Raw genomic sequence first — 16,884 nt, 5'->3', positions numbered from 1 at the left:
CAAAAGTGATATTTTCACGAGTGGCGCAGCCACGAGTGAAAATAACAACTTTTGGTGTTCACGAGTGAAATTACCGTGATATTACATCGATACCAACAATTTTTCTGTTTATTTTATGTCTAAAACTCTACTTTTGTTGTGTTTATTTCAATAAAATGTCGAAATTTGCGGGAAACTTTATCAGGAAGCATCGCAAAGATGACGTCATTTTAACGACGTCATCGTCATATTGTTTCCGGCTTTCAGTACGCTCGGTAAACTTTTTGACGTTAATCCGGGTATCAGATTTGATAATTTTCACTGAGTGGCCAGTGAGTTTATCAGGATATAATTCACCGTTATATTTCGATAAACCACCGAAAAACATAAAATAATGTGTTTTCATTACTTCGTTTGCAAACTTATTCCGTCAATCCCTTTCCAGCATAGTTTTTGCAAAGCTTGAGTAACTATTCATACCATCATAGAAATACAAAAGAATACAGTTATTTTGCGGCGCATCTTTAAAATGTTATAAAGATATAATGCATTTGTCGTGTTTCCACACGAAATGGCAAAACTCAGCTACCATAGTGTAAGCTTGAAGCACTTTTAAACGATATTTTAAGACAAGTTGTAATCAGATAAATGTTTATGCAATGACCTACATTCATATCCAAATAAGTGCGCGTACTCTCTCTGTCTAAGTTTGGAACGAAACAGTTTCGGAATGAGAGTGCTAAGTTACCTTAGCATATTTGTTAATGTATTAACATTAGGTGAGTTATCTTTTGATTAGATACTTGACAGATAATATTTGATGTTATAAGAAATAAGAAATATCTTTATAAAAGATGGTTGACGAATTATTGTAAGATAAGAAGTTTATGATGTTTTCATATTATTTGTGTTATTCTAAATCTAATATTTTGCAAATCACAAAGGTTTCGTAGGTGTGCAATTTTGTTTCATTTTTTTTTCTACGGCGAATAATTACAGCAGTGGTCTGAAGGACACCTCTCTACGTAGAAGACTTTAATCGATCGGCTAATCACACCCTTATTTATATGATACGCTAATCATATTCAGCTCTTTCAGTAAATTGATAATTGGTGGTAAGCCGGTGCTAGGGGGCGTGAGGGGTGTTGCACATTTTATACCTCTCATGAACAGACTCAATATATCAAACCGAGTCTGCTATTATTCTTCTTGGTTGCATTCTTTGCTACCAAAGGATCTTTTTATAGACTTTATTAACTATCACAACAGCAATCTTTAAGTGCCGTGTGGCGGCTGTAAAAAGTCGATTAAGTGTTGTCATATTTTCTGGCCCTTTGTGTTCATGAGTCCATCCAACATATGTGTAATAGAAAAAAAGTTTAATAGAGTTCCGCTTACGTCGGTGCTAGGGGGCGTGAGAGGTGTTGCATATTTTATTACTTCTCATGAACAGACTCAATTAAACCGAGTATGTTATTATTCTTCTTGGTTGCATTCTTTGCTAACAAGGATCTTTTAACAAATTTTATTGGTATTTGAACAGCTTTTTGTTATATTTTCATCATGTTAGATATATAAATATTCTTTCTAAATATACTGAGAGAAACGTAGCTTTAAAACTGTAAACAGAGTCATTAAGAATAACCGCTTTGTCTGACATTTTACATTGCACAATTATCAGAGTATTGCAAAAATTCTTCATTATGGTAAATTATTCTATAATGCGTCAAGTAGTCTGATTCGCAAACTTAAGTCACGTAGCATGGGTTGGTCCAGATGACGAACTCGTTATTATCACGGCATTATCCTGAAAAAAGTGTTATCATATAAAGTATAATTTATTTACATGCTATAGCACAATATATATAATGTCCTTTCGTGTTTTTAAGTAAGTCTGTATCAAAATCATGAATTAATGTACAAAGAGTAATTAAAAGGAAGTAAATTCAAAGCCTATACTTATATTTTTTACCTTAAAGGCTCATAATGCCTTTGTTGTGGCTTCCATTTTAGTATTATATTTTTTTTTGAATATTGATTAACATAATAGAAAGTTCTATTTAGTCCATTGATTTTGATTACCTCTCTTTATGCTGTAACTGTCAAAGTTCATGCACATAATTAAAAGTGATGTTTTTCTAACTGTGTAATTATAATATCATCTATTCAGATAGCTAATTCATCTGGTTTTAATATAGAATTCAAAGCCTTACGGAACCTTAAGGAACACGTAGAAAATATTCCGAAAATTAAGAACGTTTTAAGAACCTTAAGAACTGAAATGAGCGCACTTCAAATTTTAAATCGTTTTGACGGGGAAGAAAGCCAGCATGTTTCGCATACAACGTGATTTTTTCTGTACCATTTCAAGGTTGATTCAGGTAGGCTTTTTACGATAAATTTATTGTAACTCCTGAACGGATTTTATAAAATGATATGACGAAGAATAAATGCGAGTAGTTTTAGGATATAGAATTGTTTCATGCATAGACCAAGATTTTTTAGATATTCAAAGGTACGCTTTTAAAACTTCTTTGTTAAAAAAGGTTCTAACGTTGAGTTCTGCTCAACCCGGGGCTAGAGTGCGTGGACGGTAGCTTGCACTTCCACTACCGTCCATGAACAGGCTCAATCAAACCGAGCCTGCAACATTTTCGTTTTTGTCGTGTTGGGCGACCTGTGGTTTTCCACTTTTTTATTCTATGACAATTATAGAATCGTAATGATGATTTGTGTTTCGCTACAACTTATTAAACTTTAACGTTTAACTTACACATTTTATAGGTCAGTAAATTTCATGTTAACGATCTCTTTTTCCAAGTTGGATGGATTCGGGGGTAACGTCTGTGTAAATGATTAGGTATTTGTTTGATATTTCCTATACGACAAAATCTCTTCTTGAAAAAAAATGTAGATTCAACAAAATGGAAATATGCTATTAATGTCAGAGTAGTTTCAAAACTGTACCTTTAAATGTTTGAAAAGTCTAGAAGGTTCATGTGTAAAACATTGATATAAAGTTTTATTCATTTATGTGCCATATTTTTACAGTCATGAATAATCAAGTTTTTGTCAAAAATCCGATTATAATAGACACTAGCAATAGTAGTGATAGACATGGTTCCGTCCAGGAAAAAGGCACATGGGATAGCAAATGTGGTTAATACAAAGCATAGGTATAATTTGTTTACAGGTTATAGCACAAGATGTTTCGAGTGCATGCATGTACAATTTCCGAGTGATTGCACACAGATGACAGTTTGCAATTCTGATGAGGTACTGTATAAAATGATAAAAATACCTAATATATCATATACATATTCTCTTTTACTATTCTTTTAACATCCTTAGTGGCTTAACGCGCCAAGTGTCTACTTCCTCGCAAGAGGTTCCACAGAAATTGGAAAAATAGGAGAAAGAAAGTAAACGTGTACATGATATTATAACTAGTCTTTTAACATCCTAAGAGGCTTGGCGCGCCAACTAGCTAGGTCCTCGCAAGAGGTTCGACAGAAATTGAAAGACATAGAAGAATAATAAATATGTACATGATATTATATGCTTACAAATTAACCTTAAAATTATGTTTTCCTATGAGCATTCGTATTTGCCTTATACAGTATTAACAGGTGTGACAGTTTATTATTGTTAAAAATGTTCACATTGGACGACTGGTTTAAATAAACTTGTACAGGACTGAACGTGAATAACATTTAAAAATGCATTCTGATTGTTTGTGTGAAATACTGGATCATGATAAAAACAAAGCAAGTGTTTACTCAAAGCAAGTAATGATGTATGTTTTTTGATTATGTCTGTCAATGAAAGAAGTATTCTCATGTTATAGATAGTATTTCAATCCCACATTGAAAAATTGTTTCACTTTTCATATTTACTGTTTTGTTTTAGTATTGTTTTACACAACAAGTGATAACAACAAGTGGAAACGTAGTGTATAACTCTGGTTGCCTATCCAAATCGGTATGTCTCTTTCGTCTTGATTTGTAAATTCAAAATTAGTCTGTAAGAGAAAAGAGGTGAATTCAGAAAATTTTAAGACTAACGCGCTTCCGTAGTAATTATTAAAGATACAAACACGTTTTTATGGGCTTCTAGGTTGTTTCAATAGCTATTTGCATTTAAAATTCAAACACAATTGGTTTTGTTATAACTGCGTTAGAAGCGTTTTAACACACTACACTCGTATTCAAAGTAAGATATCATATTTCATCATAAGCATGGGGGCTCAATAGAAAGAAAATTAGGTTATTCTGAATGATGCTTTGTTATCTTAGTATACCAGCCAAGCAGACTCTTCAAGAAAATAAAACTGTTTATTCTGATTCTTCCGCATCCAAAACTAGTGTGTATAGGTGGTTAAAGGCATTTAATAAGAAACAAGCTAGAGTCCAGGATCTACGACTTGTCGGGCGCCCTCAAACCTCAGTTTCCTCCAATAACATTGCTGTTATAGGAGCCAGTGTAGAAAAAAAACTTGAGATATACAGTTTCCAAAATAGCTGCATCCGTTGGCATTTCCGGAAGTGTTCATGAAATTCTGACTAAACACTTGAAATTTTCGAAGGTGTGTGCAAGTCGAATACCCCATCTTTAGACAAAAGAGCACAAACAAAAAATCTAAAAGACGGAATGTTGCAAAAACAAAATCATCTGAAAATCTCAAAAATGCAGATGAAAGGAGATTTAATAAACTTCTCACATGGGATGAAACATTGGTGGATTATTTCGAACCGCAAAAGCGGATAAACAACAAGGAGTGGATTAGAAAAGAGGCAAAAACGTTATCGCAGAAAGAACTCGATGTTACAAACAGGTTAATAACACAATTTTCTTCCATTCCAAAGACTCTGTTGTGCAAAGAGCAAGAGCATCCTGAAAATGTTACTGAGTCAAGGATTTAAAATCAGAAAACATTAAGTAAAAAGTCGCCAGCTCTGGTTTACGGGACATATGCCTTATCCATGTTAATGCGATTACACAAATGAGCAATGTTCTATAGCAGCGTTTACAAGAGCAGCAGTCAAGCAGCTGCCGCATTCATTCGACCTATGGTCCTTTTTGATTTCTTTATTATTTTCCTTGCTGAATAAAATGCTGGTTACGCGTCACTATAATTCCAATAGCCACAGTGTATCAGTGTGTACAAAGTAAACCAACTACTACTTTTTGGTCTCATTTCACAGAGAGCCGGGAGGAAAAAATGCGTTTGTCTTAAGGATGAATGTTTTTAGGGACTGGTGTAAACAATATGCTTAAACAGTTTTTACTATATTCTATATGGGCAGTCTTGAATGTTCTGAATTCTACTCGTAAAGCTGTTTGATACGAGTTAATTAATATGTGTATTCTTGGACGCTAAACACCCTTTTTACAAGACTTTACTGCGAATTTAATGCTAATATTATTAGAATAACAGCGGACAAAATCATCTTGTAATAGATTTTTATTATTCAATGCAAACTTAAGAATATAACAGACGTATAAAATGTTATGCTTTCATGAGCAATTCAGTTGTTGCATATTTCTAGAGATGCCCTGCTGTTTCTGCGGGGCCTGACGATAGAAGGTCAGCAAGCATGGTGAATAAACGTTCCGCAGACATCGTAACATGCGTAGAGTGTTGCACAGGCGACTTCTGCAACATGAAAGGATGTGGAACACTCGGTAAATATGCAATATTTAATTTCTGTACATTCTGCAAATTAAAATAACATTTCAATTACTATTGATTATAATTAAATCCATATAGTATGAAAATTTGATTTTGAACTGTACATAATGTCCAATTGTACGTTTCCCCAGTACGGTTATACAGAAAGATACATTTTAGATTGTACATAATGTCCAATACTACGTTACTCTCGTACAGTGAAACAGAATATATTTCAATTTGTACATAATGATAATGTCAAGTTGCCCGTTTACAGCGAAACTTGTAACATTATACAACCATACAATTCTTCAAACTTCATATTGTAATGAAAGAACGGCATGTACTTAATTGTTTGATCTAGATACTAAATTCTTTGTTTTAAATTTGCATATTAGAGTAGGAGGTACTGGTAGGAATAGTATAGGATAGTGATATGGGTACAAAAACTTTGTACTACAATACCAACCTTAACAACTGAGTCAGACATGGTTTTATTTGGTCTAATGTGGTACGTATTTGGTGATGTATTATATAAAACACTCAGTCTTCACGGAGGAGGACATATGTATTCCCAAATGGGCACCGCTTGAAATCATATGTTGTGCTTCCGGTAGTACATATGTGGTAAAAATTTCACAGAGAAACAGGTGAGATTTTTATGATTGTAAGTCCGACATAATATGTACTGATAATAGAGTGACAAAAATGTATTGCTTGCAAAATGTGTAAGTGCAGGTATCTCACCCTTACCCTCCTAATTTTCTAAAATGAACTTGTCCATCTTTCAATTTTGACAGTACCGTTAATTGTTAAAAAGGACTGCTTACCAAAAAAGATACTGACTGAATGGCGAACAGAGCAAATCTTGATCAGAGTGCACGGATGTGCAGGCTGATCATTATTTACACTGATTGAAAAGGAATCAGTCGTAACAAGCATGAAAATGGTTAACAGAATTACTTACTTATCAACCTTTTATGAAAAGAGTAAGATAATGGACAAAGATGCTTAAAATACACAAGAAGAGGTTAGATTCTTTGGTACTTTCATAATGTCGTTAGTAAGTTCTGTCTCACATTAAAAGTTCGTAGTATCGTTCCTTGTGAGTAACGTGTACCATTTCTCGTGTAGGTCAAACGAAGAAAATGCTGACAAATTTATAGACGAAATGTGAAGTACAAATTAGTATTTAGAATTTTGATCGTGAAGGAAACCAATATAATTTAAACCTCTACAAGCATAATCCCTGTTAGTTTATTCATCACTAACAAACAGATTAATAACTTAGTCTAGATTAACAACAACAGATTAACGATCAAATTAGAAACACTCAAACATAAGTCGAATCGCCTGGCATACATGTACAAGCTTAAGTCATGCGAGTTTATAAAATTTATTGAGAGTGGGCCGTCTGCAGTAATATGGTTTAACATATTTTCCTCTTAATTCTTTATACAACGGACATACATGTAGAATGTGATATTCATTTTCTAGTGTATTAAGGTTACAAAATTTACATTTTTTATCATACAAGCTTAAGCCGTGTGAATCTCTTTATAAAAAAGAAACAGATTAACAGTTAAATAAATTACTCACAAAGTAAGTCGATCCTCCCTGTATACAAGTTTAAACCGCGTGCGTCTATTCATCACAAACACGAAGATTAACAATAAGATAAGAATCACCTCAAAGGTCGATAAACCATCTTTTCATCACGAAAAGATAAACGATAAAATGTAAAAAAAGAACTCTACAAAATACGTCGGACATCATGGCATACAAGCCCAAGCCATGCGAGTCTATTTATCCTGAACAAACAGAAAACGATCGAATACTCCTATAACTCAAGCACAAACTGAAATTGTGTATTCAAATATTTGAAAATGTTATTAGATCTTAAATTTATTGAGGATCTCTGCATACTTTTTATGAACCCATATGATAAAAATTGTACATGTTTCAGAAATTCCGATTGCTCAACGTGGCCCGTACTGTTATAAATGCGACGTACTAGATCCTAAAGGGTGTACAAATGTAAAGATTTGTGGAAAAAATGAGGTATTCATTTTGATTTTAGTTTTCCATAATCTAAGCGTGTTAAAATGAATGAGCATAAATGTGTTGCGTTTCACTGCGGATATTATTTATATAATAAATAAGTTTATTTCATTACTCATAAATTCCACTCTGCTCATCGGACAATGACCGATCATATGGAGGTCCGTAGAACAAATAGGGGCCCTGTGGCCGAGTGGTTAAGGTAGCTGACTTCAAATCACTTGCTCCTCATCGATGTGGGTTCGAGCCTCACTCGTGGCGTTGAATTCTTGATGTAAGTAAGCCATCCAGCTGGCTTACGGAAGGTCGGTGGTTCTACCCGGGAGCCCACTCGTGATGAAATAATGCTCGGAGGGGCACCTAGAGTCTTTCTCCACCATCAAAGCTGGAAAGTCGCCATATGACCTACAAATGTGTCGGTGTGACGTTAAACAAAAAAAGTAGAACGGATAGACATTCTTCAAAGAGCAATTATTCCTCAAAACAAACTCACGCGCTATACTAAATATAGATGTGTCCAATTCCTGCCAATCATATCTGGTTTCCATAAAAGCTCAATCCAATGATCATCCTTGTTACATTTCGGTAAAAAAAAGACGGTAAACTTTTTTCTAATGAATTATTTAAATAAGATATTAACCATACTGCTCTTTTCAAATGCAGTCAGAAAATAAAACACAATAAACTAAGACCAAAGTCATACATTCATCTCGGCCTACTGACTTCTGTGAATACAACCACTGTATAAAACAATATACTTGAATAATGTGTTTGATTTGATTCTATATAAAATACCGAAATCACACATTTCATGAATGCTATGATATTCCGTCACCTCAGCGCAGAAAGCGTCTTGATATCGTCAATAACATAAAGAAGCGAGCAGTTATAAACATTTGATATTGCTGTAAATATATGTTTTTTTTTCAGGTCTGCATGCTCTTCACTCCTGTTGAATATAGAAGCCTTCCAGAAATTATTTACAGAGGTCAATGTGAATCAAAGGCGGTAAATAGATATTTCTTGTTACTACAAATCGACACCAGTTATCTTATCTTAAACTACAACTATACAGGATGAAGTGGATTTTGAGAATAAAATAGGAATCTGTTCAGTGTGTGTTTATACAATGAATTAAAAGCGTATTTAGTCTGAAAATTGAACACCATTTATCTATCTTTTAGAACTTTTCTCACATTTTTATAAGTTCTCCATTATCAAATAAATCCTTAGTATCACTCAGCATAGAACAAGATATTTTCTTCATTTTCTTCTTTTTATTTTTTGATGTAACATTTCTATTCAGAAATTACATGAGATTGGATTCATTTTCCTTTATACATATCTAAAGCACATACAGGGTGTTTCATAATATTTGTTATCATTACAAGCCAATATAAAAAGTACATGTAACACATAACTCAGTCATGTTATATACAGTATCCTAAAGAAGACAGAATGAAATTCTACGCAATGTAAAAGATAACGGAAATGCCTTGACATCATGACGCCATAAACGGCGTCATTAAAACATGTCATATTTTTCAAGATGGCGTTGCCCATAGAAAAGTGCACAGAAGTAGTTAAGTTGTATTTTGAGTTATTCACCGGTCACAGTCATTAGATCAATGCAAAATCTATATTCTGAGGATGAGAAACTTAGCAACATGCTAGTGCACAGAATAGTTAAAAGGTTTCAACACTCAGGGCCAGTTATTGATAGACGACATGGTAACACCGGCCAACCGGAAGCGGTTAGGCCTTCAGAGAGGATGCCATCTTGAGCACATGTTGTAAAACTGAACTTTCTTTTGAAGGGACATCGAGATGAGTATTGCTTAGTGACTTTCATTTAAAATTACATTCCATATTTTGAAAAATTTAAAACAGGTAAAAGGAAATAGATATTGATATGAAACGCCCTTTATATCAATTGCAAAAAGCATGTGATACGTACGCGTCATAATTCTGCAGTAATAATAGCTACATCTTGCAGAAGAGTAAAATGCATAGAATGGACTAAGCTATTTCTGGGTTTATCTAAACTGCAGGCATGTGATGCAATGTCACAAGCATTCGTCAATGCTAAATGTGCGCCCACGTGTTGCGATACAGATTTTTGTAATGACTACTGCGTTACGCCTACACATGCTACTATGACGTCACCGTATCCAAATACTACTGACAATAAAATACAGACAACAGAGGCGAATACAACTTTGCACCTTATAGAACTATCAACAGTTACTTCAGTTCAGTCGCAAAAAGTTTCCACTACAGACGGTATATTTATTTATCTAACGACATACATGTAAAAGGTTTTCAAAGTCAATTGTCATCAGTATAAAGTGTTTATAATTGGAATGTCGACACGGATCTATGCTTTGACTAAATTCCTTTAATTTTATCATCACTTTATGAGGAGACTTAATTTCCGGAAAATGAAACACAATTTATGTTTCTTTCAGAAACGTCAAGTAAGCCATTTTCACATGTATCTACAACAGCTGGAATCACTCCGTCACCAACGACGCATAGTCATTCTTTCCACTGCCATGTCAAAGATGGTTTTGTACATTTACAAAATTCACATGCGCAATTGTGTGTCCATGTTGTACTCCACCATACACCATTGTCTTGGGATGACGCTCGAGCAGCATGTAAAAGACAAGGAGGGGATCTTGTCGTCCTAGATACTGATGACAAAGCTCTTTTAATGAGGAAAGAACTGGCCAGTCATTCTAGTATGATAATAATCACACGTTATCCTCTGTTTCAACTAGAATTTAATATATTAGATATTATTACTAAAATATTAAAACATTATTAATTAGTTTTTTAGTTTTTCATCTAGAACAATGGAAGAAAAACTACTCTAACATACAGAAACAACATTTCCCCATAAAAGTCCATATGATTATACATGTATTCATATACTTGTGCATACATGCGTGTATATAAAAGTACATACTTTTTTTTGTAAAATGCATATTTGGGTTTCGGAGGACTAAGTTGTACATTGTACGTCCTTACAATATTTTGCACTCTTAGAAGCTACCTACATTCGACTCTTTGTGGACCTCAGTGTTACTACACCATGCTAAAACATTTTCATTTGTTACAAGCATTAGACGTAGGCATAACGGGAACATACTCTTTGCATACCCGAGAGCAACAGTTAACATGTTTGTGAAAATAGGCTACACATGAATTTGAAACCAAAACAAGTATAAGGCTGAGCAAGTTTATGGTTCGCAAAAGTGCCAGAAATTAACTAATTGTTGGAATTATGAGGTTTTTTTAAAAGTGTTTATTGTAGAGGCCGCCGCTGTAAAAGGTTATTTAACATTATTAAGTATTAGATTATTTAACATTGTTCTCTACACGATATATATTGACGAGTACCCATTTCAAGAAACATACTAAACGAGCCTATAGACTCGGATGGGTACGAGAATCAATGCACAGGGCAATGTTAAACGATCTTTCGATTTTATGCTTATTTGTTTCAGTAAAAAAGAAAAATTCAGACGTGCACATTTTCACCCAAAAACATAGCGTCAATCGCTCATTCATTTTTAGGCTGGCGATATTTCCGCCAGACTATTATAGCCATGTATCGAGTTTCTGCAATGTTCAGCAGGTGCTGAGACTGACAACAAAATCAATTTCATGCGCAATTCAAATAGTCCGCCACGTGTATCAGTTTTGCCATAGAGTTGTATAAAGATTGTTCAACTTACCTGTTTCAATAGATCTATTTGTTCAAAACATGTTATAATAATGTTTAATTTTCTAACGGTAAATACTTGAAAGATAACATTAGAAAATATTACATAATGATGGTAAATTAATTCGCCTCTATGAATGAAATGTCCGTATGAATGGAACTTTTTCGTAACTCAACGTTGACCGCTTCGTTATAGATTATGACCTCGGTCTGTAAGCAGCTAAGGAAACAAACGCTGGTTCCGTGAAGAATTATAGTGCGCATTATTCAACGACCTGACATAACGTGGAAAATAAGAAATATGAAATATCAATTAAAATGAACTTATAGTGATATGAGTTATGTCAGGTCTTATATTTAGGGCTTAACTTTTAAGAATAAATTCTTTCAGATCATTTGCTATAGCTACTAAGGGACGTAATCGCTGCGTGGAATTGCCACAGTAACGTGAGAAGAAACAAATTACCACATTATACCTGTTTTTTTTCTTTTAGGCTATTTTTATACTAGTAAATTCGTTTTAAAGCTTTTGACGAATACTGAAAGATATAACGTAAAAAGCGCTTTGTCACCAATTTGCTTTAAGGGTTGGGGTGTAGATGTAAGCGAGTTTTGTTAAAACACACGTTTTCAACTTTTTTCAGGTTATATTAAGATAGTGGACCCGTATTGGCAATGTTTAACAATTGGACTAACTTGATACAGTCCTGAAGTAAACATATGTTCGCACTGTGATTCATCTTTAAACGACTTTTACAGTGTCGTTGTTGTTTGTTTGTTTGTTTGTTTTCTTTATTTGTTAATTTTGTATAAATTTTGTCTTTTTTTCCTCCAGCTGAAACAGAGACAAATTTCAAAGTGATAGCCATTGCGCAAAACGATCGCATAGAATTCATTTTACCAAATATTTTTCTAAATGAAACCTCAAAATATTGCGTAACAATTATAAAACACAAAATAAAATTGTCGATAACAATTTGTCTGGGGAACCTCGAGTAAAAGGATTTAATCGGACAGAAATTAAGCTCCAACTCATTAAAAATTATGGCCTTGCTCTATGCAGTCAGGAAGAACCATAGGGCAGAAGAAAAACCTACCTACCTTCATTTATTCCAAATTTTGTAAACTAAAGAATAAATGCAAAATCAAGAACTTTTACAAATGTAACTAAGTATTTTCAAAGATGTCTAATCATTCACCCTTCAGGTAAAATTCATTTGAAATGGCAAGAAATGGCTAATCAAATAAAACACTTCCGCTTTTGTACGACAGATCAATGATAAGTCTTAAAAAAAAAAACAACAGTTTATCTTACTCGAAAAAGGAATATAATGAACAAAGTTTGGTCCTAGTGAGGCTCGAACCTACGCCCTACTGAAAATTAGTTAAAGTAATCTCATGGTAGGAATTGAATACTTTTCAAAAAAAAAAAAGAAAGGAGTACATTATTACGGGTACTTAAATTTTCCTAACCATCGTATTAGGGAAGGAACATCATTAACAGTCCGGTTTACAACGGAGTTCGAGCTCAAAATTTCCCTCATACCAACAAGAAAATCGCCCCATCTGATCAACGTTCATACATTCACACATGATGTGTGTGTGTGGTGGGAGGATTGCATATCGAAATATAGATGTTGTGCTTGTTATCTTTATATTTTATCTGATATTATGTCCCTCAATGTTTATTATCGCTTCTTAAGAAACATATAAACGGTTATGGCACACCAATTGTCCAATAATAACGTGAACCCAGGTTTACGGTAAAAAACAAACAAACTAGAATTAACAATTACAGATAAACAAGGGTAAAACACCAGGTTTTTCTAACACTTATCCATAATTTCGAGCGAAAACACCCCCGTGAACCCTAGGTTTTTAATTGAACTTTGAATTTCGGTCGTTTTTTAAGAAATAATCATGGTCTTCAAGTGGATTTTCGTTCAGATGCTTCAGTATTTAACCACTCGGGCTAACGCCCTCGTCGTTCAATTCCTACACATCTGAACTCTGAACCGTGGTAAATTAGACGATAAATCACAAAAAGGCCTTGATTGTTTTCATTTTGACACGCTCATTGACATATTTTAAGAAATATTATGCTGGACTTTATTTACTCGAGGAGTTAATGTATCGGACGTCATGTGGCAATTTGACGTCTTCATTGACGTCATTATGATCTCTTACCGGTCTGTGCGTCAACCGTTGTTTATCGCAGAATATACAAAGGTTGATTTCCTTCTTTGTTTAACTGGAAATCAAACCGAGTCATGTTAGAATCTAAGTTCACGAGCGTGAACCTATGTTTACTGGAGTAAACCAGGGTTCACGAGTGTAAACCATATCTTACGAACGTGAACATATGTTAACGATCGAGAACTTAGGTTTAGGTTTCTCGATTGAACTTTAACTTGGATGCACAAGTTAATCAAGATGGTTCATCACATCAATACCCTATGCTCGCTTTAGTTTAATATAGAAAACCCATAGTATCTAAGATTTTGCAAGCATCTTTCCCGCACAGTTTTCATTCAGTGTTGTGGTAGCCAGCCTTTCTGCACTTTCAGTACTTTGATTATTTTTATGCGGATACTTTTATTGCTCAGTGGCTTTCATCGTTTAATTTCTATGGTGATCCGAATCAAAGTTGTTGCATCGTCAGATAACGAATATATTGTATCCAATTCTGAAATATAATGGTCGGTCACATGTTCTGTGTGATGGGTTCCTAGGTTGTATTATCCCTCTAAAACGACACAGACTAAGTGTATACGTAACATATATTTTCAGGATACCCAATTCACCAAATTTATTGGATAGGAGCAAAGGATTTCTCAAAACATAACCATTTCTCCTGGGTAAACGGTCGCCGTTGGCATAACACAGCAGCCGATTGGAGTGGAAGTCAGCCAGATCATTTCAAACACGGTCAGGACCAAGACTGTGTCTGCATGTTTAGAGATGCTGTACCAACTTTCAAATGGCACGCCAAAAGTTGCAATGTTGAAGGAAGTTATATCTGTGAACGAAAGTAAATTTAAATAATATCGTTTACATAACAGAAACATGTTTTCCTTGTTCTTGATTACAGTAAATCAAGTTTCGATTATAACTGTCTGAAAGGAAATATTTAGCGCGCGCGTTTGTGTATGTGTGTGCATGCGTGAGTGGTCGACTTTAACGTCTGTTTAAACATTTTTTTCAGTCCTATAAACGACGGTGTCTTTTTGCAGTGACTTTATAGCGCTGCCTAACTGATATATTACGCCGTAGACACGTGGCATGATGCCCCAACCAGTCTCAATATACTGACACTAGGCTGACTAGGCCAATACTAACCTCTTAATGCTGAGTGTCAAGCGAGAAAGCTACTAGTATCATTTTTACGTCTTTGGTATGACGCGGCCAGGGATCGAACCCATGGCATCCTGCACTCGAAGCGGGTGCTCTACCATTAGGCTGGCAAGGATTTTAGCAACACTTGCATCACATCTGCTTTAGCGGAGCTTTATTGCACATGAAATTTATTTACTCCATGATCTTAAAAGACTAAAAGACCAGAACACTCAACAACACTAAATCCAAGTAGGGGAAGGCTTTTACAGCCGCCACATGGCACTAAAATATGGCTCTTATGATAGTTAATGAAATCTGTAAGAACGTCCTTTGGAAGATAGAATGCAACCATGCTAAATAAAGGCAGAGTCAGTCTGATTGAGTCTGTTCATGAGAGGTAAGGTAGAGTGCAACACTCCTCACGCTCCAAAGCACCGGTTTCATATTGTAAATTTTGTAACTAAATATGTTTTATTTATATCATGACATCATGCCAAGGTATTCATCATCAACTAAAATTATTGTTTCTTAGCAGTATTGGTCATTCATAACTACAGTATCTAATTAGAAACAATTGTGAAAAATTATCCCGTCCCGTTCATTATGATCAACCAAAGCGAAATATCGCTGAAAACAAGGTAAGCTAGTATTAATGTACCACAAGGTACATTTTTGTACTAGGTGGCATGTAATTATATCTAGATTGATGCATCACCACAACCTATTTGTCTACTCCCCACCTACCTCATAAACATCATTAATAAAATCTGTAAAAAGATTCTTTGGAAGCAAAGAATGCAACCAGTCTGATAACACAGGCATAAAGTAGCTATACTACAAGATTACAGGTGGACATTTTGGCCTTTCCTGAATTCACAATAAAATTTGAAATATGCAGTCAGATCTTTTTCAGTATAGTTTAAGAACAAAGGTAAATAACTATCAGACTGTAGAACCAAACAGTGGCCTAAACTTATCTAAATACATCAAGTACTGTGCATACTGCTACCTTAATTTAATTAAATGCATACACATTAAACGCAGTGTCCTGATAATAGCTTTTATTCTACAGTAATGCATGGTATATAATCCACTGGACTTTGGCGAACTTAGTACAAAAGCAATCTATAGGGGTCAATTCGAATCACAATCGGTAATTCAATGGCCTTATTGCTGCTGGTTATAAAACATTTATGCTAGAATGTAATGACCTTCCATGCTTTGACGAAGCTTGCCTACTCTCCCTGGGTTCGCGAAGTTATTTTATGTATTTTCCATTGTTACACATTCCTTGTTGATATATTTCAAATGCAAAATACTTTCTCCTCATACAATTCGTCTTAAACTTGTCAAGATTCAAAAGACCAACATCGATACGTTGTGTGTTTTTATTAAAAGTCTCCGTTTAAATTACAGTTCACTCATTACATCGATAATAAATTTCTTTTACCATTATATGAACATTTTTGTTCGCTTTTACTTAGCATTAATTCGATTAACTGTCCAGCTACTAACCTTGTGATATTTTCATTGGAAAGTGCTGATAATTTTTCTGATTTAAGGTACATGTATTAGATCACTAATAGTAATGTTTACAAAATGGCCTTTGCTTGGTATGTTCTGAAAGGTAACCGTGTTTTGCACTATTTTGCAATTTTTAAAAAAAAATTATCGTGCCGTTTCTTTATAAATTTCGTATAACTTATGGTATCTCCTCAAGCTCAAGTAGAGACAGATTTCAAAGTAATAGCCACTATCCAAAACGTTTGCAGAGAACTCATTTTACCATTAATTTTAATAAAAGAAACATCAAATTATTGGTAAACAATTTTAAAACACAAAATAAAAATTTCAACATCATTTTTTTCTATGGTGCCTCAAGTAAACGGATTTAATGAGACAGAATTCATACTTCAACATTGAAAAAATAAGGTCGAATGCTGTGTTTCTGTTTTGAATTTTGCTTACTCCATTTAAAAATAACCTTAGAGCAGACGTAAAACCCACCTAAATTTCTTCCACAATATATAATCTAAGAGTGAAAGCAAAATAGTGAACTTTCACCGCGCGTAACTCAATATTTTTAAAGATGTGTAACTCTATCCCT

The 16,884-nt window shown here is 34.3% G+C and overlaps 1 protein-coding gene across 1 annotated transcript; it reads left to right on the top strand.

The window, feature by feature from the left end:
* Positions 1–672: 672 nt before the first annotated feature.
* On the top strand, positions 673–14,500 carry LOC123532581 (uncharacterized). The gene is made up of 9 exons (XM_045314043.2): positions 673–758; positions 3,173–3,255; positions 3,889–3,960; positions 5,529–5,664; positions 7,617–7,711; positions 8,642–8,719; positions 9,763–9,994; positions 10,180–10,455; positions 14,232–14,500. Exons 1-9 carry the CDS (start codon positions 710–712, stop codon positions 14,474–14,476), a joined length of 1,266 nt encoding a protein of 421 aa, XP_045169978.2. The 5' UTR covers positions 673–709; the 3' UTR covers positions 14,477–14,500.
* The last annotated feature ends 2,384 nt before the right edge of the window (positions 14,501–16,884 follow it).

The sequence above is a fragment of the Mercenaria mercenaria genome, chromosome 11 (genome assembly GCF_021730395.1).
Source record: "Mercenaria mercenaria strain notata chromosome 11, MADL_Memer_1, whole genome shotgun sequence".
Classification (NCBI taxonomy): domain Eukaryota; kingdom Metazoa; phylum Mollusca; class Bivalvia; order Venerida; family Veneridae; genus Mercenaria; species Mercenaria mercenaria.
This window is presented reverse-complemented; position numbering and strand designations above follow the sequence as displayed.

What these genes read in the sequence shown, in the direction of transcription:
- LOC123532581 (XM_045314043.2), top strand. Translation starts at nt 710, where the DNA reads ATGAGAGTGCTAAGTTACCTTAGCATATTTGTTAATGTATTAACATTA. An exon ending in CAGTTTGCAATTCTGATGAG is followed by an intron (nt 3,256 to 3,888) that starts GTACTGTATAAA and finishes GTTTTGTTTTAG; the next exon opens with TATTGTTTTACACAACAAGT. An exon ending in AGAACTGGCCAGTCATTCTA is followed by an intron (nt 10,456 to 14,231) that starts GTATGATAATAA and finishes ATATATTTTCAG; the next exon opens with GATACCCAATTCACCAAATT.